This window comes from Callorhinchus milii, unplaced genomic scaffold (assembly GCF_018977255.1).
Source record: "Callorhinchus milii isolate IMCB2004 unplaced genomic scaffold, IMCB_Cmil_1.0 Scaffold2, whole genome shotgun sequence".
NCBI classification, from domain to species: domain Eukaryota; kingdom Metazoa; phylum Chordata; class Chondrichthyes; order Chimaeriformes; family Callorhinchidae; genus Callorhinchus; species Callorhinchus milii.
Window position 1 is genome coordinate 18,570,876 of NW_024704743.1, and position 23,595 is coordinate 18,594,470.

Here is a 23,595-nt window from a genome sequence, read left to right on the forward strand (position 1 = left end):
ATCTACGTCAGTCAGCTACATAACCATTGTGGTTATTTTGTGTGTTTGCAGAACAATGCTGGTTTCTGAATAAATAATGTTCTGTAAACAATTGCTAAAAAAAAGTGACACAGAGAGGGTTAAACATTTCCAGCTCTCCTACACAACTTTTGTAGAAGCACGATCTTTGTCTACGTTGGTTTCGCTAAACTTTCATTCCTATTGTTCTATCTAATCCTGAAATCAATATTTGGCAAAGGTCTTTAACTATAGGGTCTTGTCGAATTCTGTAGGTGTGTTTCTTGCCACATGACATTTGAAGCAAAGTTACTCAGCTAAATAAATACAAGATGTTAGCTGATACATGAGGTAACCCAGCCTGCCAGACATCAAGTCCTGGATACAATACACATCACATTACAATTTATATTTTAGGAATAATAATTAGTACAATGCCTTTCGCATTGGGAGGACATCGCAAGGCAATAATAATGGCTTGGCACCTGAGCTGGGGATGGGAGCCGCTGGTGGGGGAAGTGGAAGATGACTGAAAACACAGTCAAAGAGGTAAGTCTTGAATGAGATGAGGGAGGTAGTTTCTTTTCCCTCTCCACTGTCTTCAGTCCCCACCAATCATTATTGCTCCAGGCCATGCTCTGACTATTATTCACTGTCACACAGAACAGCATCATGAAACAGACTGCCCCTTCCAATTCTTTGTGTGTCTCTGACAGATGAGATCCATTGGCTTGTTAGAAGCAAGCTTTGAACATGTTTGCTTTCGATACAGTCATGTTTAGTCTTGAGGCAAACCTTGAAGGAGGCAAAGGGACTCTACTGTGGGGCTCCAGAAGTGGGGGCAGAAAGACTTAGACAAGACCGCCGATGGTGTGGCAGGTAGGGTGGGGGACATGAAGCAGGCTATTGCCTGCCAAGTGGAGGGAGCGGGCAGATTACTAGGGTTTTCGAAGGTTGCACAGAAAAGAGGTGTGGGGGGTTAAGAATTTAGAGGGTCTTGACATTGCCAACTCCCCTCGCTCCAGACATGCATATTTCTTTCTGAGTTCCGCAATCTCAACAGCTGCAGAAGTAGGAAAATGTCTGAAAGCAGATGTCTAATTTCAGGTTCACAGCTTCTGCCACTGTAAACTGGGTGTTGCTTGGTTGGAAAAATCAAGAAAGTTTTGACATCCGAGAGTAAGATAAGTAATTGTGTTAAATGAGCTATGACCTCAATGCATGGATGAAGTAATATTGTGAAGGGTAGGGCGACTTCACACATTCCTCACATTGACTGAAGCATTATTAGCAAATATCTTAAGTGAAAGATTAAAATTAGACTGGAGAGATACACATGACGTAGTGTCACAACTTGAGCATGACTCATATTGCAGCTGGAAGGACAATAAAAAGTGGCTTTAGCCATTCCTGTATTTAATACAAAAAAAAGAAAAGTGCTTTTAAATCCATAAATGCAATCACTACACTTGGCAGCAATCCTCTGTAAAAGGCTTTATGATCTTTGATATATCAAATGAAAATATTATTAGTATTATCGTAAATTTTCTTTGATTTGAACGGTGAAACCGTAGGCAAGTTTTTTTACTCCAAGCAACTCTGCTTACCTAGCCAGAAGGAAGAACTCAATAATTTGGTCACTCAATCCACAACTCTTTTTGGGACACTGTTGTGCACAATTGGCTCCTGCGTTTTGCCCACAACACCCAGTCACTTACACTTTCCAGTATATTCTGTTAAATCTTTTGAAATGTCTCAAAGACCTGATACAGCGCTATATCAAATACAAAGATTGTATTTATTGTGAAAGGTCTTCGTGGGTTGATAACCAGGGTTTAAAGTTTCCTGCACAGGTTGCATCATCAGTTATTTCAGTTGTGCCTGTTCAGCCTCTTAATGGATCATATTGGGAAAATATACAAAAACTGGACACAGAAAGCCAAACGGTGAATGCTGGAAATCTATAACTAAGTAAAACCCGCCCCGGTTAATTTGCATCTGAAAGTGGGAGGCATATCATGAATTGCTGCAAGAAAAGAACTGGAACTTCCAGTTTCAAGAAGGATCCATTCACCTGCAATATCAGTGTATTTTTGGCTTACTTGCAGTGAGGTTTTACGGCATAGAGGATAGTAACACTTTTAAGCACACCATTTACGTTTAGTGGACTGTACAAGGAGCAACATGACAAGAAGGAAGAGTTTGTTTTGGATTTGTATATTGTTTGGTTTGGGCTATTTTGCAGGCTGGATGAATACAATTAAGCCACAATATTTGAGGTATGTTTCTTTTTTTATTTTAAACATTATTTATAAATTTAACTTTAAACCATTGTAGTTTGCTACCTGTGGATAATTTTTGTCTAGTTGCTTACATTCGATTTCAAGATTCTCTCACTCGTTCTCAAATCCCTTCAAGGGCTCGCAAATCCCCACCAATCTGACCTGCTTATCCCCCACTCCACCACCCGCTGCCTCCGCTCAGCTGGCTCCGGCCTCCTGTTCGTCCTTTGTCCCTTCCGGTCCACCATCGGTAGCCATGCCTTCAGCTACTATGTCTCGAAACTCTGGAACTTCAAATCCAACCTTAAAAACCTTCCTTTTTGATTGTGCATATGGTGACCTCCCCACTCCCTCTTCCCCTGGCTCGTTGTCAGACTCCGCCATTGTCAAGCGCTCCTGGACACCACCCTGTGTGAAGGGCGCTAAATGAATGTAAGTTGTTATTTTTAAAACAAAAACTTGCAATACATGTTTAGTGGAGTTGACTGGATTCTGCACAATAGTATATATATATATATTTTTAAGCGGGGTCTCCTTGGAGCTGAACTATCTCCAAGGTGACATGCTTGGCAACGGAATGTCGGAATTGAGCCAGCCATCCGTGGCTGTCTCGGTAGTCCGGTTCCTGAGCCAGGCGGGTCCACAGTATTCCAGGGCAGACCTGGAAGGTCAGACCAATCACTCGGGACAGGGAATCCTTCCACTTAGCTCTTGTTACCCCTGCAAGCCAAAGCCCTAACAGATAGGGTAGTCCTAGCTGGACAAGCAGCGGGAAAGCTTGCCAGACAGCAATTTCAATGGCAAGCTATGTGGTTTTAGTTGGTTGGACTCCAGCTGTACCCCCATGCAAACTCTATGGTCCACAAGCCTTGACTCTTGCTTGCCCACCAGCACCTAATACTTACCGGAATTAGGTAAGCAGGATGCATCCCTCCGGGGAGAGAGAGAGCATTACAACAATCTATCTCTGGGATTTCTATGTGTAGGTGGGATGCATGGAATTATCAGTTTGGTTTGGACACTCTTTAGTATGGTGATGGGTTTCCACATGTGTCAGCCAACCAACTGCATCTAAAAAAATGTTTCACGTTGCACTGTTTTTTTCTGGTCATAGAAAAATTTCAGTTTTAGTAGCAAAGGTAATGTATAAAGCTGTTAGTACAAATCATTCTCAGTGAAAAAATATTGGGATAAGCATACAAACTGTATCAAAACTGTTTTTGAATACCTATGGGACTTCGCAGGAACTGAAAGACTTGGAGGGACATTGCTGTGTGCAACTGGTTGCCAAGTTTCACCCACAAAATACACAGCATTATTTATGTGTGTCAATGATGCCTTCACTCTTGTTTCCAGAACCACTGTAGTTAGCGTACTTCAACTGAATGTCAACAAAGCCAAATCCAATGCATTATGAATCATTGGAAGTTTCACCACTACTTTTTCTTGCTGTAGGAAATACTTGGGTCAATTCCAAAACAACCAAATTAAGATATAATTAGGCCAACCAATAACGTTCGCCCACAAATATACAGTCAATTCACTTTACAGTGTGTTCTGTGAAGCGCTTTGGGACATCCTCCTGACGTGAAAAGCGCTATATCAAATGCAAGGATTATTATTATTATTATTGGCACAAATGTGGATATTAATCCCATGCCTGCAGGTGATATCTCCAAGAAAGGTATACAAACAAGGAAAGGGAGTTGACCAAGAATAGAGCTTTGAGGTATACCGCAAATGATTATGCAAATGGGGGAGAACAGAAATATAAAACAACAATAATAGTAACCCTTGCATTTACTCCACCTCCTTGCCCCTCTACTCACAGACATCATAAATCTCTCCCTGTCCACTGGTACTGTTCAAACCCCATTAAAAACAGCTGTCATCACTCTTATCTTTAAAAAACCTTCCCTGGACCCATCACTGCTCTTAAACTACCGCCCCATCTCCAACCTCCCTTTCCGATCCAAGGTGTTATAATGAGCTGTTGCTTCCCAGCTTCACTGCTTCCTCTCCCACCACTCCCTTCATGAACCCCTTCAATCCATGCCGCCCATAGCACAGAAACAGTCCTGGTCAAAGTGACAAATAACATCCTGTCCATCTGTGACTAGGACTTCCTCTGCCTCCTCATCCTCCTTGACCTCTCTGCTGCCTTCAACACCGTTCTATCCTCATCCACCGCCTCTCCTCTCACCTCAACTTTCACGGCTTTGTATTTGAATGGTTCAGATCGTACCTCTCGCACCCCCTCCTCTTAATTTCTCTAAACGGTTTCTCCTCTAGCCCCCACACCATCTTGTGCGGCTTCCTTCAGGGCTCAGTACTTTGTCCCCTCCTCTTCAATATCTATATGCTCTCTCTTGGTGACATCATCCACAGACATGGGGTCAACTTCCACATGTATGCGGATGACACCCAACTGTACCTTTCTGCCTCCACCCTTGACTCCAGGACCACTGCTGTCCTGACTGAATGTCTGTCAGACATCGAGTCCTGGATGAGAGCTAACTTTCTTCAGTCGAACGTCAACAAGTCCGAGGCCCTCCTGATTGTCTCCCGTCAGCGCCTCCTCACCTCAGGCGTTGATAGCATCACCATTCAAGGATGCACATTCCACCTTGCTAAGCCAGTCCAAAACCTTGGTGTCTTGTTTGACCCTCAACTATCCTTTCTACCCTCCATCCATGCCTTGTCCGGCTCTGCCTTCCCCCACCTCCGCAACATCACCCGGCTCCATCACTGTCTTACACCCCTGGCCACCGAAACCCTCATACATGCTTTCATTACATCAAGGCTCAACTATGGAAACTCACTGCTTGTCGGCCTCCCCAACACCTCCCTCCATAGGCTGCAGATCATCCAGAACTCTGCAGCCCGTATCGTTCTCCCGCACTAGGCTCTGCGATCCTATAACCCTCATCCTCGCCCAAGTCCACTGGCTTTCCATCGCACAGAGGATACAGTTCAAGATCTGTTCAAAGCCCCCCATGGTCTTGCTCCCCACTACCTCTGCAACTTCTTAACCCTTACCAACCTGCCTGCTCCATCCACTGAGGGGGCTCCGGCCTGCTTCACGTCTCCCACCTTGCCTGCTCCACTGCCTTCTGCCACTCTACCCCCACCCTCTGGAACTCCATCCCGCAGTCCCTCCATCTCACCCCCTCCTTCATCACCTTCAAGGCCCACCTCAAGACCCTCCTCTTTGACCGTGCTTTCGATCTCCCTGCTTCCCCCCCTGCCCTCCCCCATCCCCCACCCTGACCCTCAGCTCGGGTCCGTAACTGTTGTGTTGTTGATACCTTGCATCCTTGTCATTGGTACAAGTGTATAACACTGTGTATTTTGTGGGTGAGATGCGGCAGCCAGTTATGCGCATCAATGTCCCAGAGTCGTGTTGTTGAGATGCTTCAAAGTGCTTCCCGAGATGTACTGTATATTTTGGATCCCCCAATTGCCCTTTATAAAGCCTTTATTACCTGTGTAGCTACTTTCAGAGATTTGTTGATCTGCATCTCTTTGCTCCTCTACTCTTAGATTTTATCATCCAGACTATAAGCGCTTTCTTTATTTTTCCTTGCAAGTGAATTACTTCATATTTTCGTATGTTAAACTGAATTTGCCTCTATCTTCTCATTCTGCTAACCTATTATGTTTTGTTGCATTATTCTGTAATTCCCTTCACTGTTTACCATGTCCCCCCAGTTCCATCTGCAAATTTTGACAGCACACCTCCTATACCTGAATCCAAATCATTTATGTATATGGTGAACAACTGCAGTCCTAATACAGACAGTGAGGAGGCAAGGAATTGGTCTGTCCTAGAGGTGCCAGTGCCTGCTGAAGCAACGACTGGATTGGTAGAGTTTGAGAAGATTGCAGGCACCATAGGGTGAGGCGAGACCTTGGAGGGATTTAAAGATTAGGATGAGGATTTTGAACTCGAGCCAATGGGGGATGGGGAGCCAGTGAAGTTAGACAAGGTTGGGGTTGATAGGTCCGGGAGCCTAGTGCAGGAAGGAAATGAGCTACAGAGTTCTGTATGATCTGTAGCTTGAGGTGGGCAGAGTTGGGAACTCCAGCAATCATCAGAACAGCATTGAAAGACTCCTCTCAACTGGTAGCAGTTTAGCCCAGTTTTTCCTGTTTTTGTTCTTGTAAAAAGATGCAAACTTTGCAACATTGTCTTTGGTATATAATAATAATAACAATCATAATAATCATAATCATAATCTTCGCATTTGATATAGTGCTTTTCACTTCTATGCAGGCAGGTATTGCTCTGAGTTATGCAAGGAGGATGGAGAGGAAGGGCCAATTGAGTTGAGAAGGTGCATATTTTCTTTTAGGTCAGGTGGGTGTGTCACATGTGTGGAGACCTATCTTCATGCTTAAGGATATCCAAACCAGAGAGTTGCATATATATGTATGTTACCTAGACAGGAAAATTCCTTGTGTCTGGAATGAAATGTACATTCTATAATAATAAGAATTATTATTATTATTATTATTATTAAAATTAGCTGTACCCTTTGCAGCTACGTCTGATCCACCAAATCCTGCCTACACGCAGGCTGCCTCATCTATCATCCACAGTGCCCTGAGGTACTGACCTACCTGACACAGGAACCAAATTACCAAGACCTCCACAGAGGATTGACTCGATTCTGATGTTCCATTGCCAAGCTCCTCACCATGGAGCGAGTCCTGCTCTGTAAAACTCTAATCCATATCTTTATCACCTGAAGGTTAAATTTCTCCAGTGGTGCTCTTTGCCAAAATCCTTTGCTTCATTCTTCACACGCTCACGTCAAAGTTCTGCTGCCCATGATCATTAAATCTCTCTGGTCTCTTCATCAGTCTGCTGTTGTCTTGTTTGTGTGAACGATGTGCTCCACACACTGTTGTTGATAGGGAATTGTGTTATTAAGTTTTAATTTGCTGTTGGGAGAGCTAAAAATGAGTGAAAATTAAATCTTCTGCTGTGTCTAGTATTAGTGAATCAAGTAAAGTGCTGGCCAATAATCTCCAAATAAAAATTGGGTTTTCATTTCATGGCTGTTTGTGGGACACTGCTGTGTCTAAATTAGCTGCCCCATTACTTCCAAAAATATACATTCACTCCACTTGTTAGTAAATCCAGTGAAGTACTTTGGAACATCCTCCTGACATGAAAGAAGCAAGAATTATTATTATTATATATAATGAGGCTGCAAATAGATTATGTTAGAAAGTGATGTCCAGGTGGGAATTTTTTTCAAGAAGGTTATTCAGCTACATTTTTCGATGCAGTTTTGAAAATTGTAAAAATTTTCTTTGTATTTCCTTTGTGTAGCACGATAATTTAAACTAAAGATTCCATGTAGTGTGATTGATATGCGAATGTATAAGTAGGGAGCTCTAATTTTTTTGTCCTAATTTTAACCACAAATTACCCATTTCTGTGGGGGACAGTCTATCTGTAAAAAAAACTATTTTCTCTGAAGAAGCACAATTTCTCTTAACAGCTTTTTGGCTTTTTTAAACTTGTGTGATTTCCATAAACTCCTGTGTTATTACCTTGGAAACTGGTGTGCCCAACCTTGAGGAGGAAGCAAATCAAGATGTAAGTTAAAGTGGAATCGCAGCAAAGGTGAATTGGAGTTACATAGGAGTTACAGCAGCAGAAAAATGATAACATTGAGGAGCACTGGAAAAGGGGATGCAAAACATAAATAATACAAAAAAAACATAGAAGGGATCTGTTTTATTGGTCCTATGCTCCTTTTTAATCTAAAATAGAACAAATAAAATAGAATTTGTCAATGTGAGCAGCAGGCAAAATATTTGGAAGTATTGTGTGGTATTGTAAGTCAGCTACAGGAAAGGCAAAGAAGCAAATGTGATTTTCCCTCATGGCAGACAGTCATTCCCGATGCAATGCTGAGAAACTGATATGAGAATAAACAGTGATATGGCATAAGCTAAAAGCTGGTTTCTTATCAAGTATGAAATAGAAGCATTAGGTGAATAAAACAGCTTTTGCCAAACTGTACATAAAAAAGATGTTAATGAAGATTAATAAGATTAATAAGATTAATAAGAGGCATAATTACTTATCTTGTTAAAATCCTGCTTTCTGCATGTGAGTGATCTGCATGCAACTGGAGCTGAATGTCAGCGATACTGATAAGCTGCTTATATTGCTATTGTTTGGACCGAGCTGTGCCCATCACTCTATACCTGAACTTAATAGCAAGGAGATGAAAAGCCTATGTTGAAAAATCTTTTGTATTATTTGCTTACAAATACACGGGTAATAAACTTTACAGTAAATTTTGTGAAGCGCTTTGAGTTGTCAACCTGGTGTGAAAGGAACTATGTGAAGTGCAAGAATTATTATTATTATTATTCGTAATTCTCTTCTGATCACTGTTTACTCTTTTGTTACAGGGTGAATAAGCAGCAAATAGATCAAACCTTAACTACTCAAAATAAAAATAATTTGAAGCCAAATCCACCAGAGTGTAAGCAGCTCAGCAAGTTGCTTACTCTTATCCCTAAGAGGTAAAAAGCTTTTTTTCAAAACATAATGAAATCATACACAAACAATATTCTAACTCGTTATGTATCTATATTAACATTGTGAAATGAGTGTGGAATACAAGCATTTATTGACCCATTGACTTCAGATGTGGAACTCGCTGCCCAAAGTTGTGGTTGAAGCAGATAGTACAGATGCATTTAAGAGGAAGCTAGATACACCCTGCATGAAGTAGTTCCTCCTAAATTCTCTTTTATGGTCCCTGGTTACGGACTCCCAAGATCAATGGAAACAGCCTATTATGTTAATTTTATCAAACCCTTTTATAATTTAAAATATTTGTATGAGGTTCCCCCTAAAACATCTCTTCTGTGATGAAAAAGAGCCTAACCTTTCCTGTCTATACTGATAGCAAAAAGCTGCCAGCCCTGGTATCATTCTCACAAACCTATGCTGGACTCTTTCCATTGCAGTTATATCCTTCTTATTGTGTGGAGACCAGAATTGGAAAATTCACTTTCCCACACTAACAGAACTGCAGAAAATCAACTTCCAGATGAAAGCTAAAGCTTATCCAAAATTGCTTTCCAAAATTTCAATAAACCCTATTTCTTAAGACAACAACAAATTGCATTTATATAGAGCCTTTCACGTAGTGAGGATATCCCAAGGCACTGGACAGTTAGGAATTTGGACCCAAGCTGGGAGTTGGAATCAGGAGGAGTGAAGTACAGGGACGATAGAAGTAGGAGGGTGACCAAAGGAGGTCTTGAGACGGGCCTTGAAGGAGTCAAGGGAGGAGGCGAGGCGGAGGGATTGTGGGGTCGATTTTCAATGTGTGGGGTCTGTGTGGGTCTGCTCGCCAATGGTCGGGCGGGCCACTCGGGGGACATGGAGCAGGCCAGAGCCTGTTGAGAGGAGGGGCGGACAGGTCAATATGGAGTTAGCAAATCACAGAAGTAGTGAGGAGCAAGGCAATGGAGGGTTTTGAAGACGAGGACGAGGATTTTGAAGTCTATCCTCTGGAGATAGGGTGCCAGTGGAGCCGGGTGAGGATGGAGGATGGGGAGCCAGTGGAGTCCGGCGAAGGTGGGTATGATGGGGTCATGGAGGCTGGTGCAGGAGAGGACACAGGCTGCAGAGTTCTGGATGATATGCAGCTTGTGGAGGGAAGAGTTGGGAAGGCCAACAAGCAGGGAGTTCGCGTAGTCAAGCCTGGATGTGATGAATGTGTGGCTGAGGATTTCAGCGGCCTGAGGGGAGAGGCAGTGGGAGAGCCGGGCGATGTTACGGAGGTGGGGCAAGGCAGAGTGAGTCATGTCACGGAGGTGGGGTAGAAAGACGTAAGATAAGCCTACGAACATGTGAATTTTTGTGTCTTGAGACCCATTTTTGTTATCTTCTAATTGTTCATTGATGCCCTATCAATACTTGATTTTACTTTTTCTAGGTTTAAAGATGATGATATCATTAAAGTCTTCAAGAAAACAGAGAAATGTACATGGTTTAGCAATTCTGCAGCACACACGAATTTCAGGTAAATGTTTGAACTGCAGAATTAAATAATCCAGAATAGAAACTGGATTCTTTAAGGTTATTCATGAAAACCAATTGGAGTATATTTTCCATTCAGTTAAAAAAAACATGTCCACTCATGGTTTCAGGGAGGTTTGTGGTCAGCCTCGTACTTTGTGGAGCCACTCGGGATGATGTAAATGTGATAACCCAGATACACAAACCTATGAAATGCCAGCTGTAATACTATCCTACAATTAACTTGCCCAGCTAGGGCTAACCTCTGGTTAGGACATTATAAGGAGTTAAGTGAAAGGAGTTCTATCACCAGCAAAAATTCTACCCTATCTCCAAACCACTTATAAGGCCATGCAGACTGGTCAGTCTTCACCAATGCCCTGGATTTCAGAAGAGCTACTTGCCTAAACCTTAGGTAGTAAATCATGTCTACCAGAGTTGACTTAGCACCATTCACCCTTTGCAAAGGATATCACCTTAGAAAGCCAAAAATGTAATACCAGAAAAGAAATGGAAATGGAATTATTGTTTTTCTAGCTAATATAAATGAATCTAATAAATTGGTGGAAAAGGCTTATTGTGATGAATGGAATCTTCCTGTTCCTGTTTCCCCTGTTTCTATGACTCTAAGCATGTTGTAACTTGAATTAATTCATATAACTTGTTTTGCCCCTTAATCTAATATGTTGAAATACATTAAAAGAACTATTATTCAATTATGAAAGCATGGGATGGTTTGAGGCAAGAGAAAATTACTGTAGATTTAGTAAGGAACTAGTTGCCTAAACTCAACTGGGGGACAGAAAAGAAACAAGTTGACACAACTCTCCAACCGCACACATCAGTGATAAGGGCTCCATGAAGCAGTGAACATTCTGCACTCTGTACCATTAGGACCGCAGTTGTCCTGGAAGCAAGGCTGGAGGCCATCGATTTTCATCTGCTTGTATGTGAAACAATGGGAAAGTATCCAAATTATCTTATAAAATATCCTCTCTGTAATAAGAATCAAATGATCCCTTGCATGACTCTTTGTTACAAAAAAACGCTTTGACAGTGTCTTCTGCACTTGACCCAAGACATTGGGATCAATAATGGAGGATTGTCAAACATCACATTCTGCTCGGTGATGTCATCCGCAGGTATGGGGTTGACTTCCACATGTTTGCCAATGATGCCCAACTCTATCTCTCTGCCTCCACCCTCTAGCCTTGATTCCAGGATAACTGGTGTCCTGATGGATTGCCTGTCGGACATCAAGTTCCAGATGAGAGCAAACTTTTGAGAGCCAGTTGAATGTCGACAAGACAGAGGCTCTCCTGCTTGGCTCCCATCAACACGTTCTCACTTCAGGCACAGACAGTATCATTATACACAGATACACAATCCACTTCTCTAAGCCTGTATGGAACCTTGGTGTTTTGTTTGACTCTTTACTGTCATTTAATCCCCACATCTGTGCCTTGACCCACTCAGCTTTCCAGATCCTCCACAATATTCCTGCCTTTGCCACTTCCTCCCCTCGGGCCGCTGAGACTCTTGACTGGGCCAACTCTCCACTTGCTAGACTTCCCAAATCTTTCCTCCACGAGCTGCAGATCATGTCCTCTCCCATACCTGCCAGCTTCCTCCACTCAGCAGGCACTGGCCTGCTTCACTATCAATAGTTGGACCTTCAGTCTTTCTGTCCTCACTCTCTGGAATCCCCATCCTAGAGTTATTTTACCTTGATCCTTCCTTTGGCTCCTTCAAGGTCCAACCCCAGCTCAGGTGCATAACTTGACTTCCCAGTGCCCTAGGATGTACTTCCGACGTGAAAGGCACAATATAAATAATAATAATAATAATAATCCTTGCATTTGATATAGCGCTTTTCACGTCGGGAGGACGTCCCAAAGCGCTTCACAGAACACACTGTGAAGTGAATTGACTGTACATTTGTGGGCGAACGCAGCAGCCAATTGTGCACAGCAATGTCCCACAAACAGTCGTAGATTGAAATTGACCAATTTATTATTGTTTTTGGTTTTGGAGGGATTATTAATAGGCGTGTGGAGTAAGGAAACTTGCCCAAGGTTTCGCCCTGCCTGGAATTGAACTCAGGTCTCTCGCTTGCAAAGCGAGTGCTCTAACCACTGAGCTACAGGACTCCACATGTAATTTGTTGTTGTAGTTGGATGTACTTCACGTTATACATGCAAGAACTCTGCTAGAATATGGTTGGAAGCAGATTGCTGAGTTCCAATGAGATTAAAATGGTGCACACAAAGTGGATATCGCATTATCCACTCCACCATTGGGGCTGACTAATAGATTTTGATAGTTATAAAATACAATACAAATTTACATTTACATAGTGCTCTTCACCTCAGCATGAATCCTTCGTAAATTTTACTGTGCAAAACGTAATTTAAAAATAAATTTAGCCTGGCTGATTATTTTTTCTAATTTTCTCCCCACTGGCACATATCTCTCTGCTGTTTGTCTGGACACCACTTGCTGGAGGACAGTTTCAATGGCATTGGTTCTCCTCCCAATTCCCAGTCGAGTGGTCATTGTTCATGTGTGAGAGCCTTGGCAGTGAGTCTCTCCCCACCTGGCTACCACACACATGCTTCAACAGAGGGATCAAGAGCAATGACCATGGCTGTTCTTTCTTTCCTTATCCCTGAGAAGCCCAAGGACAACTTAACGTTCCCATCCAGCCCCAACTGTGACAAGCAATCTCAGCACAGATCAGGATTCAAACCAGCGATCTCCTGGTCTGAAACTATAGCTCTGTCCATTGCACCATTGGGGCTGTCCTAAACATGTATATTTTTAACCCCAATAAGTTACAGCAAAATGCTCTTGGTTGCATTCAGTAGTGCCTCTGTTGAGAATAATAGGCAAAATAAAATCACCATATGAATGAAGAGAAAACAGAAAAAATGTATGAGAAAGCAAGCAATTCAAGTGTTGAAGAAGAAACATATGTTTTTGACAAGAAGCACATCCATTACAGACACATCCTTTGCATGTGTACCATAAAAAGCAAATAGGTAGCATCTGTAGTCAACATCTCTAATACAATGTCTTTCACACCAATATATATAATATCTTTCAGATCTCAAACCATTGTGCATACTTGAAAATATTGATAGCAAATACTGCAAATAACATTTTTATAACAGTTGGCCGGCCTTCTTTGCACTAACCATGATGAAACAATAGACCCAGGCATTACTGGCGAGAAATTCCACCTGGACGTAGCTTTACTCTATTTATATAAAATTTCGGAAGATCCAGGAGTTAGCAGATTGTTGAATTCAGTCTTAACTTTGAAGCTTTTTTGTTGTAGTTTTTAAAATAATTTACAGAAATTCAGCTTCTGAATTAAGGCTGCATTCAGCAATTTGCTAAATTTCTGGATAATCTGAAATGTTACATAAATAGAGTAAATTCTAGACCCAGTGGAATTTCTATCCATGTGAAACCATTAAAATTTACAGCACAGAAGAATATATGTACCTATATCTGAAACAGTCATCATATATTTAATGGAAATAGAATAGCTACAAGGAGGAAGGTTTTATAGAATAAGTTCTGATCCCAACATGTGAAATGTTTTATCTTCCAGAGCACAGCTAACAAATTGCTGCAATGCAATCCAAAACTTCACTGTTACACAAGTCAACACAGCACTAGGAGCAAATCTGACTTATGATGCACAGCCTAAAAAGAAAATAACGATCACGGAAAACATTTTTAATTTGCTTCCTCAGGTAAGTTTTGAGTGAGTTTGTGCAAGTGTGCATGTTCAGAAGTATAGTAATTTGTTTAACAAGAAGTAGGTTTTTTCAGAAAAAGAAAAAATATTAACAGCAATTTACCTGTGTACTATTAATAGTGGAGTGAGAATTGCGACTTGTGATTTGTTAATTGTAACTTGCCTTCAATGAATTTATCACATCACAGCCAATTCGACTCAGTCCATGTTTTCTGTGAATACATCTCCCTGACTTTGTCCCAATAGTTGGACATGAAGCATTCTGTTTCTCTGTGGTCACTTTCACTGTCTACTCTCTCTAGTTTTGCTAACTCTCGTAGATTCCTCTTAGACCTGGCTGTCTGTTTCTCAGTCGTCTCTTTCACTGTCCATTTTCTTTAGCAAGACGTTTTCCTACACCTGTAGTTTTCTCTCAGACTTCAACTCCGACTTATCAAATGCTCTGCTCCTCCCTCAACTACACTTACCTGTTGGTAAGTTTTGCATTTCTAGACTTTCACGTTCAATTTCTTTATGGTTTGTCGTATTTTGAGCAATTAGCATGATACAATTAGCATGTCAATAAAGATTGGACTGGTTATAGATGAAGCAATTGAGAGAGGATCTGATAGAGGTGTTTAAACAAAGTGAATATTAATAGCCTGTCACCACTTGTTGTTGAGTCCAAAACAAAGGCAATAAATATAGTGAGTAGCAGATCTAAAGGGACTTTAGGAGGAAAGTTTTAATGCAAATATTCTTCTTGGCGGGGGAGGTAAGCAGGGTCTCCTTGGAGCTGAACTAGCTGGACAACCAGCAGGAAAGCTTGCCAGACAGTGCTATCAATGGTAAGCCATGCGGTTTCACCTAGTTAGACTACAGCTGTACCCCAACGCCCGCTTTGGCTCTTGCCAACCTGTGCTTAATAGTCCCAGAATTAGATAGTCAGGTAGTCCCTCGAGAGAGAATGTGCGCATTGCACTCTTAACAGACACCTCAGGAATTTTCATGTATAGGCAGGATGCCTGGAACTCTTAGTTTGGTTTGGATCTTCTTAAGCATACGCTGATGGATTTCCACATATGTCAGACACCCTGCTGACCATAAACAAATCAATGCAGCAGGTAGTGAGAATGTGGAACTCACTGTCGTAAGCTGTGGTTGAAACTGAAAGCATCAATGTAAGCTTTTGTAAAGAAACCTGATGCATACAAGAGGGAGAAGGGAATAGAAGGGTTTGGAGAGTAGATTAGGAGGGGTGGAGGCTCATGCGGAGTATGAACACAACCACAGTCCAGTTGGGCTGAATGGCCTGTTTCCATGCTGTAAAGTTCTATGTATCTCTATGCAATACTTCTTAAAAATATATCTATTTATTTGGTAAAATGTATATTAAATATTAATTGTCATAACTTTTAATTGTATTTTAATTTTAATTGTAAATCAAAGGACCTTCTGAATTGTCACGAGAATGCTAATTGCATTTTTTATCCATCAGACTGAGCCTTTTAAAGTCCCCATATCTAAACGCTGTGCTGTGGTGGGAAATGGAGGAATTCTAACTAATAGCAGCTGTGGAGAGGAAATAGATCAAGCTGACTTTGTGTTCAGGTAAGAAGTAACATGGAGAAAGATCTGGATTTATTTCTGCTGATTCATTCGAGATAATTGAGTCTTTCCGAGGTAATAGAAATTCAAGTAAACTATTGCAATGAAATGTGTGATATTTCATAACAGAATATCTCCCCCTTCCCCTCCCACTCTTCATTTTTCTTTCAATAATTATCGAATGTGTTATTCATTTTTTTTCCTTCTTTAAAGATTGCCCATGGAACCAAACACCAATTCTATGAAAATTATGTGTAATTTCAGCTCGTCTGGATAATTTTTTTTAAATTGCTGCTCACTTCCCTGCTGACAAAATAGGTCCAAACTTGTTTTCAGATTCTCGAAGTAGCATTTGATAGCTGAACTAAATTGACATTTTGGTATGTCCAGGATTTCCTTCCGATGTGAGAGACTCTATACGAAATGTATCCTAGTCTTCTCTGCAAAGTAGAAATCCTCAGGTGTAACTATATCCCGAGGCCTGATGCGGAATGTCGTTCTCTCTCTCTGCTTTCCTAAACCCATTAAAAACACAGTTTATTATGAAAACTGTGACTTTGGCTACCTCGTCCCCTATTCCTCTTCCAGGGACATTAAGTGCAATTATAGCACCACTGATGCAATAAGGTACCTCAGGATAGACTAGAATCTGGGTTTGTGTACATACATTCATATATCCAGGGCTTTTCATTCATCTTGATTGATATGCAGAAAGATAAGCAGCTGTTGTTCAAGCTTCGCACCTCCAACTGGTGGATCAATTGTTATTTGGGTAGGGATTGTGTCTGAACTGTAGGCGGAAGGATGGTAGCAATGCTCTCTCATGCAATTTATCATGAGCTTTGAGGCTCACCAGGAAGCTCCCGAGACATCATAGTATTTGCTATTCATTCAGTGAGCGTTCAAACCAGCACTTGTGTGATGTCAAATGATCAACTAGTGACTATTCTCCTAGGGGGAGGGGGTAAGCAGTGTCTCCTTGTAGCTGAGCTGGCTCCAAAGTAACAGGCTTTCCTGCAGAATATTGGAATGGGGTCAACCCTCTGTGTGGTCTTGGTCAGAATACCGACCATACTATTCTCCCATCACAGCATCAACCACCCTTCCTGACAACTTATTGCAGTCATTAATTATTCTGTGGGTAAATTCTGCTATCCTTCCTGAAATTGTCCTTTGTGGAATGTTAGAATCAAGTCAACCTTCTGGGCAGTCTTGAATGTACAGTTTCTGAACCAACAGGAATCCTGCCAGACTGTGCTCTCAATGGCAACCTGGCAGGTAGGGCTCTCTGCAGTTTTAGTTGGTTAAACTCCACTGGTACCACAATTCACTCTCTGATTATGCCTTGCCTCTCACCAAACTGTGCCTAATACTCTCCGCGATTAGTTACGTAGTGTGTGTCCCTTCAAGGCGAGGTATTCCATTCCAGATTCAGGAAAATGTTTCTGTGTAGTTTGTATACCCCATTTCCGTGCCATGACCAGCTCTGCCTTCCCCCACCTCCGCAATGTTACCCGACTCTGCCACTGCCTCGCCCCTCAGGCTGCCAAAACCCTCATACATGTATTCACCACCTCAAGGCTTGACTATGGAAACTCCGCCTTGTCAGCCTCCCCAACTCTTCCCTCCACAAGCTGTGGATCATCCAGAACTCTGCAGCTCGTGTCCTCTCCCGCACCAGACTACATGACCCCATCATACCCACCCTCGCCTGGCTCCACTGACTCCCCATCCCTCAGAGGATAGAATTAAAAATCCTCATCCTCACTTTCAAGGCCCTCCATGGCCTTGTCCCCTCTTACATCTCTGAGCTGCTGACCGACCCCCTATCAACCTGTCCGCTTCCTCCTCTCAGCAGGCTCCGGCCTGTTCCAGGTCTCCCACCCAACCCGCCCTACCATTGGCAGCCGGGCTTTCAGCCTCTCTGCCCCCAGTCTTTGGAACGCCATCCCACAATCCCTTTGCGTTGCTCCCTCTCTTGCATCCTTCAAGGCGTGACTCAAGACCCTCCTTTTTGACCATGCCTTCAACCGTCCTCCTACCCTTCTCTTCAACCGTGCCTTCACCTCCCCTCTCGACTCTCTATCCCCTCCTCGCTCCCTCCCTTCCCTTTCCTCACCTTGACCATTTCCCCCCTGCTCGGATCCCGACCCAACTGTCCAGTGCCTTGGAACGTCCTCCCGACGTGAAAGGCGCTCTATAAATGCAATCTTGTTGTTGTTGTTCCCACTCTGCCCTCCCTCACCCCAACCCTGCTCCCCACGCTCAGGTCCTGATCCCTGACTGTTCAGCGCCTTGCGACTTCCTCCCGACTTGAAAGGCACTTTACAAATGTAATTATGTTGTTGTTGTACACATATATGGAACTCTCAGTCTCCTTTGAATACTCTGAAGCATGCTGACGGGTTTCCACATGTGTCAGACATCTGGCTCCTGACCACAAAAAAAAATCTACTTCAACGAGTTACTACTTATCATCAATTTATTGTCCAAGATGTGTTTCAGAATTTATCTAAATATTCGTTAAAATTCTCCATCAAAAATCAGAAGATTATAGTAATAATAATCCTTGCATTTGATATAACGCCTTATCACGTCTTCAAGACGTCTCAAAGCGCTTCACAGGATATACTGCAAAGTGAAATGACTGTATATTTTGTGGGCGAAACGTGGCAGCCAATTGCGTACAGCAGTGTCCCACAAATCTCACTCTCTTATCATCAGTCCTACACAATTGAGAAATACAGAAGATAATTGATTGCGGCTGCAGCAAGTGGAGACAGACTCACAAAGTGGCTTGTGAAACGACTTACAGACAGTATGAATTTGTTAAATTAAAAAGCAATTTAAAATGCACATTTTTTGGTAGTTATATTCCTTCCAGTTATATTTTTGAAAGACACTGCTTTTTTAAAAAAAATTAACAAATGCTCATTTTTACTTTAGACGTTACTGGATGATCAAACTATTGCAGTTAGATTGTGAATGTACCTGAATTTAAAGGGCACTTTAGTATTTGAATGATGCAACTGATCGGTGATTAATCAGCTCTAAAGATAAAGAATACAATATTTTCTGATTGCAAATGGCCACTAGGATTATGGAACGAGTTTTGCATTTTTAATGTTAAATATCTTGACCATAGTGTGTAGCTTTTAACCAAAAACTCTTTAACAAACTTTTCTGTCTGATCTACAGATTGTTAAAAAAAAAGGCAGGAGCGAAAACTGTGCTAATAAGATCAAATGGAAAGTCATACAACAAAGTTTGTCTCATTATAAATAATAGCATATTGATTTTTCCTATTTTACATACAACTGTCCTTGCTAATATAGATGCACAATCTGTGAACTGGAGGCTCGTACACTTTGATCATCATCAAATAAAGATTATGTTTGTCTGTGGCTTCTGAGATAAGTTTATTGATTCCCAACAGTAATGAAACTATTGTACTTTTTTACAGGTGTAATCTTGCTCCTATCATTGGCAGAGAAGATGATGTGGGATCGAAAACTGACCTGGTGACAGCTAATCCATCCATATTTTCAATTAAGTAAGTATTCCGTTTTATGTCTTCTTTAGCATCTAATGAGTTGATATTGCAGTGGACATGAGGGTCCCATAAGCTGATCTCAGTGGCATCAGCCTGGAAGGAGAGACTCTGGACATCCCACCAGAATCTATCAGGGTTGAGATGCTTTTTCATTCTACCCTCTCAGTGGCTGTGGAGCCCCAGAATTGTCTATCAGGGTAGAAATAAAACACGGTACAAATTTACATGTAAATAGTGCCTTTCCCATTGGAAGGATGTCCCAAGGCACTTAACAATACTAGTTTGGCACCCAAGCTGGGAGTGGAAACCAAGGAGTGGGGAAGGGGAAGATGAAAAGCACAGTCAAAGAGACAGGTCTATTGAGATGCATCTTGAATAAGTTGAGGGAAAGGAGAGACTCGAAGAAATTCCTGGATGGAGTTCCCAGAGAGTGGGGGGAGAAAGGTCAAAAGCCCACCTGCCGAAAGTGGGACACGTAGGTAGTGTCTACTGAGTGACGAAAGTGTCTGAGAGTGTAGGGCTTGAGGAGGTCGCAGAGATAGAAATTCCATGGTTTCATGGGTCTGGAAAGGTGGACAGAGACATTCTATTAGGTTGAACACAGAATTGGAACAGTTTAACAGCAGGGTACATAGCAAATAATAATAATCCTTACATTTAGTATAGCAACATTCACATCAGGAGGATGTCTCAAAGCTCTTCACATGATTTACTGTAAAGTGTCTTGTGTGTGGGCAAATGAAGTAGCCAGTTTGCCCACTGCAACATCTCGCAAACAACAACAAGTGAACGATGAAGTTTGTCTGGGGCACTGTTGGTCAGGACACTTGGAAAACTCCCTTGATAAAATTCTAGGATTCTGTGAACTCCACTCAGTTAAGTTATGACTTCATCTGGAGTTACTTAGGCCACTGGTCACCGATCTTTTGGAATACTCACCCCCAGCTTGGTTGCGCATCCAGCACTGTGAAGCACTTTGAGACGTCCTCCCGACATAAATTGTATTTTATAATATTTGGGGGCTGGGTTGTAGTTGGGTGTGCGGTTGAGAGCATCTAAACTAAACGGCCAGAATGCCACATATTTTCCATTTGCGGATGACATTGGAGGGTATATTTTCTCCCCAGACAGTTTGGGAGTATCAAGCAAATGTTGGCAAGAGCCAAGACTCGGGGATCCCAGAATGTGCATTGGAGTAGTGCTGGAGTTTAACTAGGAAAAGCATACAACTTACTAATTCAATCACTCCTACATGTCCATCTCAGACCACCCTAACCATTATCGAGTCGAATCGACAAGGAAGAACCCCAGCCCCAGTTATTGATCTAAACTTTCAAATCCTGTTATCAACAGTGCAGTGGAATGATTTGGACCTGCTTTGCTCAGGAATCCATTTTGGGCCTGGTCTGGCTGAGTACTAATACAGATACTCATGCAGGGGTTTACTGTACTGTTAATATGTCAGCACCTGAGAACATCCTCCTGACGTAAAAGGCGCTTTAGAAATTTAACTTGCTGCTGTTGTTGTCACAGATTAATTTCCCCCACAAAATATACAGTAAATTCACTTTACAGTATATTCTGTGAAGCTCCTTGAGACGTCTCGAAGATGTGATAAGGCGCCGTATCAAATGCAAGGATTTATTAATTATTTATTTGTTATTTATTTATGAGTTATTGATACCTAGAAGTGAAAAGGTGTTATGAAACTTGATGAATTTATTTTATATTCCCTAGATTTGAGGTGATTAAAGGATTATCTAATGAGAGTTTAATATTATGATGGAATTGACTTGAAGAAAAGGATGACTCTTGTCTCTAGCAATTGAAACAATTATTAAACTTAACTACCACTATCAAACTGACAGTTAAACAAAAGCAAAATAAAATAAGCTGCATATGTCATTTGCATCAATGAGTGTATAACTGCTGTTTGTTTACTAAGTTCATTACTTCAATGGGAACAACTTATTTTTGCAGATATCAAAACCTAAATTTTAGAAGAAAGCCCTTTTGGGAGAGTACACAGGTATACGGAAAAGCATTGATTCTATTACCTGCATTTGCTTATTCAGCACATACTAACATGGTATTTAAAGTTTCCTACACACTGGAAGATTTTGGTTCAAAACTGCAGCCAATATATTTAAACCCATCTTACATGGTAAATATCACTCAGTTCTGGAAATCCGTCGGTGTGACTGAGACTCGACTATCTAGTGGCTTGATAGTATTGAGTGCAGCACTGGAGCTTTGTGACGAGGTGTGGCTGTATGGATTCTGGCCCTTCTCGAAAAACATGGAAGGAATGAAGATCTTCAATCATTACTACGACAATATACCACCAAAGCGATCAGCTCATGTCATGCCGAGGGAATTCTACAGACTTCTGCAACTTCACACCAAAGGCATTCTGAAGTTGCGAGCTGGAAAATGCAAGAACAAGCCAACAGATATTTAGAAGGATGGGGTACAAGGCAAACATACATAGAAGTTCAAATCTGTAAAACTGAAACCTAGCTAGTTTTCTGAATGTGATTTCTCTTTTTACCACTTTTTATCTTCCACTCATCCAAATACTACTTTTTACCTTCCACTTATCCAAATACAGTCACAATAAAATCATGAGAAGTGCTTTGAAATGTTGCAACAATAAGATGTTATGTTAAATGCAGGAATAATTATTTTTGTCTTTTGAAGATTTTTGAAATTATTTTTTCTTCTAATGGTGGTATGGACCTGTGGGTGCTGGTTACACTCTGTTTTCTCACCAAGGTGTGTTCTTTATGTTGTGGCTCTGACCGTCTTTGTTGACAGACTGTTCAACTGCAAGGATCATCATAGTCAATTATGAACCACTGTTCGCCAAATGACCACACACATACATCTAGCTGTGTCTTCGATAGCAATCAATCAAGATCAGGAACCCTGATTAATTTTCCTTATTTAACTCTTGGACGCTAAGGCTGATTTTAGCCCCCTTCCTGACACCGAATGGATCGACTTCAAGGTCCTCACTCTCGTGTTCAAATCCATTCACTTCCTGGCACCTCCCTACCTCTCCGACCTCTTCACTCCCCAAACCACCACCCGCCACCTCTGCTCGACTGGCACCATCCTCCTGCTCGTCCCTCGCACCCTCTGCCCCACCATCGGAGGTCGTGCTTTCAGCCACTATGCCCCCAAACTCTGGAACGCTCTCCCTCAATCCCTCTGCCTTGCCCCCTCTTTCAAGTCCCGCCTGAAGACTTTCCTGTTCAACCGTGCTTACAGCCACCTCCCCCTGACTTGGAGACAGGCTCCGACACTGCTAAGCATTCTGAGATGCTACCCTGCATGGAGGGCGTTACATAAGTGCAAGTTGTTGTTCTAGTTGTTGTTGACTAAGATCAGCTAACAGCACAGTCTGGATTTCAAACCAGCAACCTATTTGATCTATTGCATTTACAATAAGGCTATCAAGGAGATTTCTGAATATTAGATTACTGTGAAATGTGCTGCATCTTTGAAATAAGTGATATTTTACATACTGGAGTAGGTTTTTATGTATCTGGATGTTATGACTGTGAAATCCTGAGGACGATAGATGTCAGTGAATAAACTTTATTATATAGCAATGTTCTAACGTCTGAACTGATCTTGTTGATGTCTTCTGGAATGTCAAGTACTTTTCTTCTGAAGTTTGAAGGATCATGATTTGTAAATATTATAAGGCAGTAACAAATAAAGTGTTCAATTTATTTCAGCAGAATTTATTTCATAATTTATACAACACTTTAAGCCGTCCAGCATGAAGAGTGCTATATAAATGCAAGTTGTTGTTGTCATACCATAATTGGATCTCATTTTCTTACTTTCAATATAAGATATAATGCCATTCAGAAGGAAATTTGACTGTGAATCTGATAATATTTTTGAAGCGATTGTGCGAGTAAAATAAGTTTTGATATATTTCTAAATTATATTCTGGGTTCAAAATATTTTAAACAGCATTAAAAGGAGTGAGTGGTCCAGCTCAGAGCTGTAGTTACACTAACTGATAATCTGAATCTAACCTCACAGAATTCATCAGTGTGTACAAGTACTGGACATGACTTAATTACTGAGCAGATTGAGTCGCCGGATCTCACTTGCACTTTGCCCCTGAGATTGTCTGGGAAATAAGTATCTAAAATGGATAGTTCCAGTACGAGGTGGAGGCCTCAAACATAATGAGTTTTTTTNGTTCAGCCGGGTGTCTGACACATGCGGAAACCCATCGCCATGCTTAAGAGTATCCAAACCAAACACAGATTTCCACGCATCCCACCTACACATGGAAATCCCAGAGATAGATTGTTGGAAT

At 41.6% G+C, this 23,595-nt stretch overlaps 1 protein-coding gene across 1 annotated transcript; it reads left to right on the plus strand.

The window, feature by feature from the left end:
- The first annotated feature begins 1,953 nt into the window (after window positions 1-1,953).
- LOC103181577 (alpha-2,8-sialyltransferase 8F) lies at window positions 1,954-22,290 on the plus strand. Its single transcript, XM_007898183.2, has 7 exons — window positions 1,954-2,276; window positions 8,718-8,831; window positions 10,259-10,345; window positions 13,961-14,105; window positions 15,588-15,700; window positions 19,161-19,250; window positions 21,231-22,290. The coding sequence occupies exons 1-7, from the start codon at window positions 2,182-2,184 to the stop codon at window positions 21,709-21,711; spliced, it is 1,125 nt and encodes a 374-aa protein (XP_007896374.1). The 5' UTR covers window positions 1,954-2,181; the 3' UTR covers window positions 21,712-22,290.
- The last annotated feature ends 1,305 nt before the right edge of the window (window positions 22,291-23,595 follow it).

Excerpts from the sequence above, each read along its gene's own strand:
- LOC103181577 (XM_007898183.2), top strand. The coding sequence starts at position 2,182 with ATGACAAGAAGGAAGAGTTTGTTTTGGATTTGTATATTGTTTGGTTTG. Across the intron at positions 8,832-10,258 it reads CTTACTCTTATCCCTAAGAG|GTTTAAAGATGATGATATCA; the intron begins GTAAAAAGCTTT and ends TACTTTTTCTAG. Across the intron at positions 15,701-19,160 it reads CAAGCTGACTTTGTGTTCAG|GTGTAATCTTGCTCCTATCA; the intron begins GTAAGAAGTAAC and ends ACTTTTTTACAG.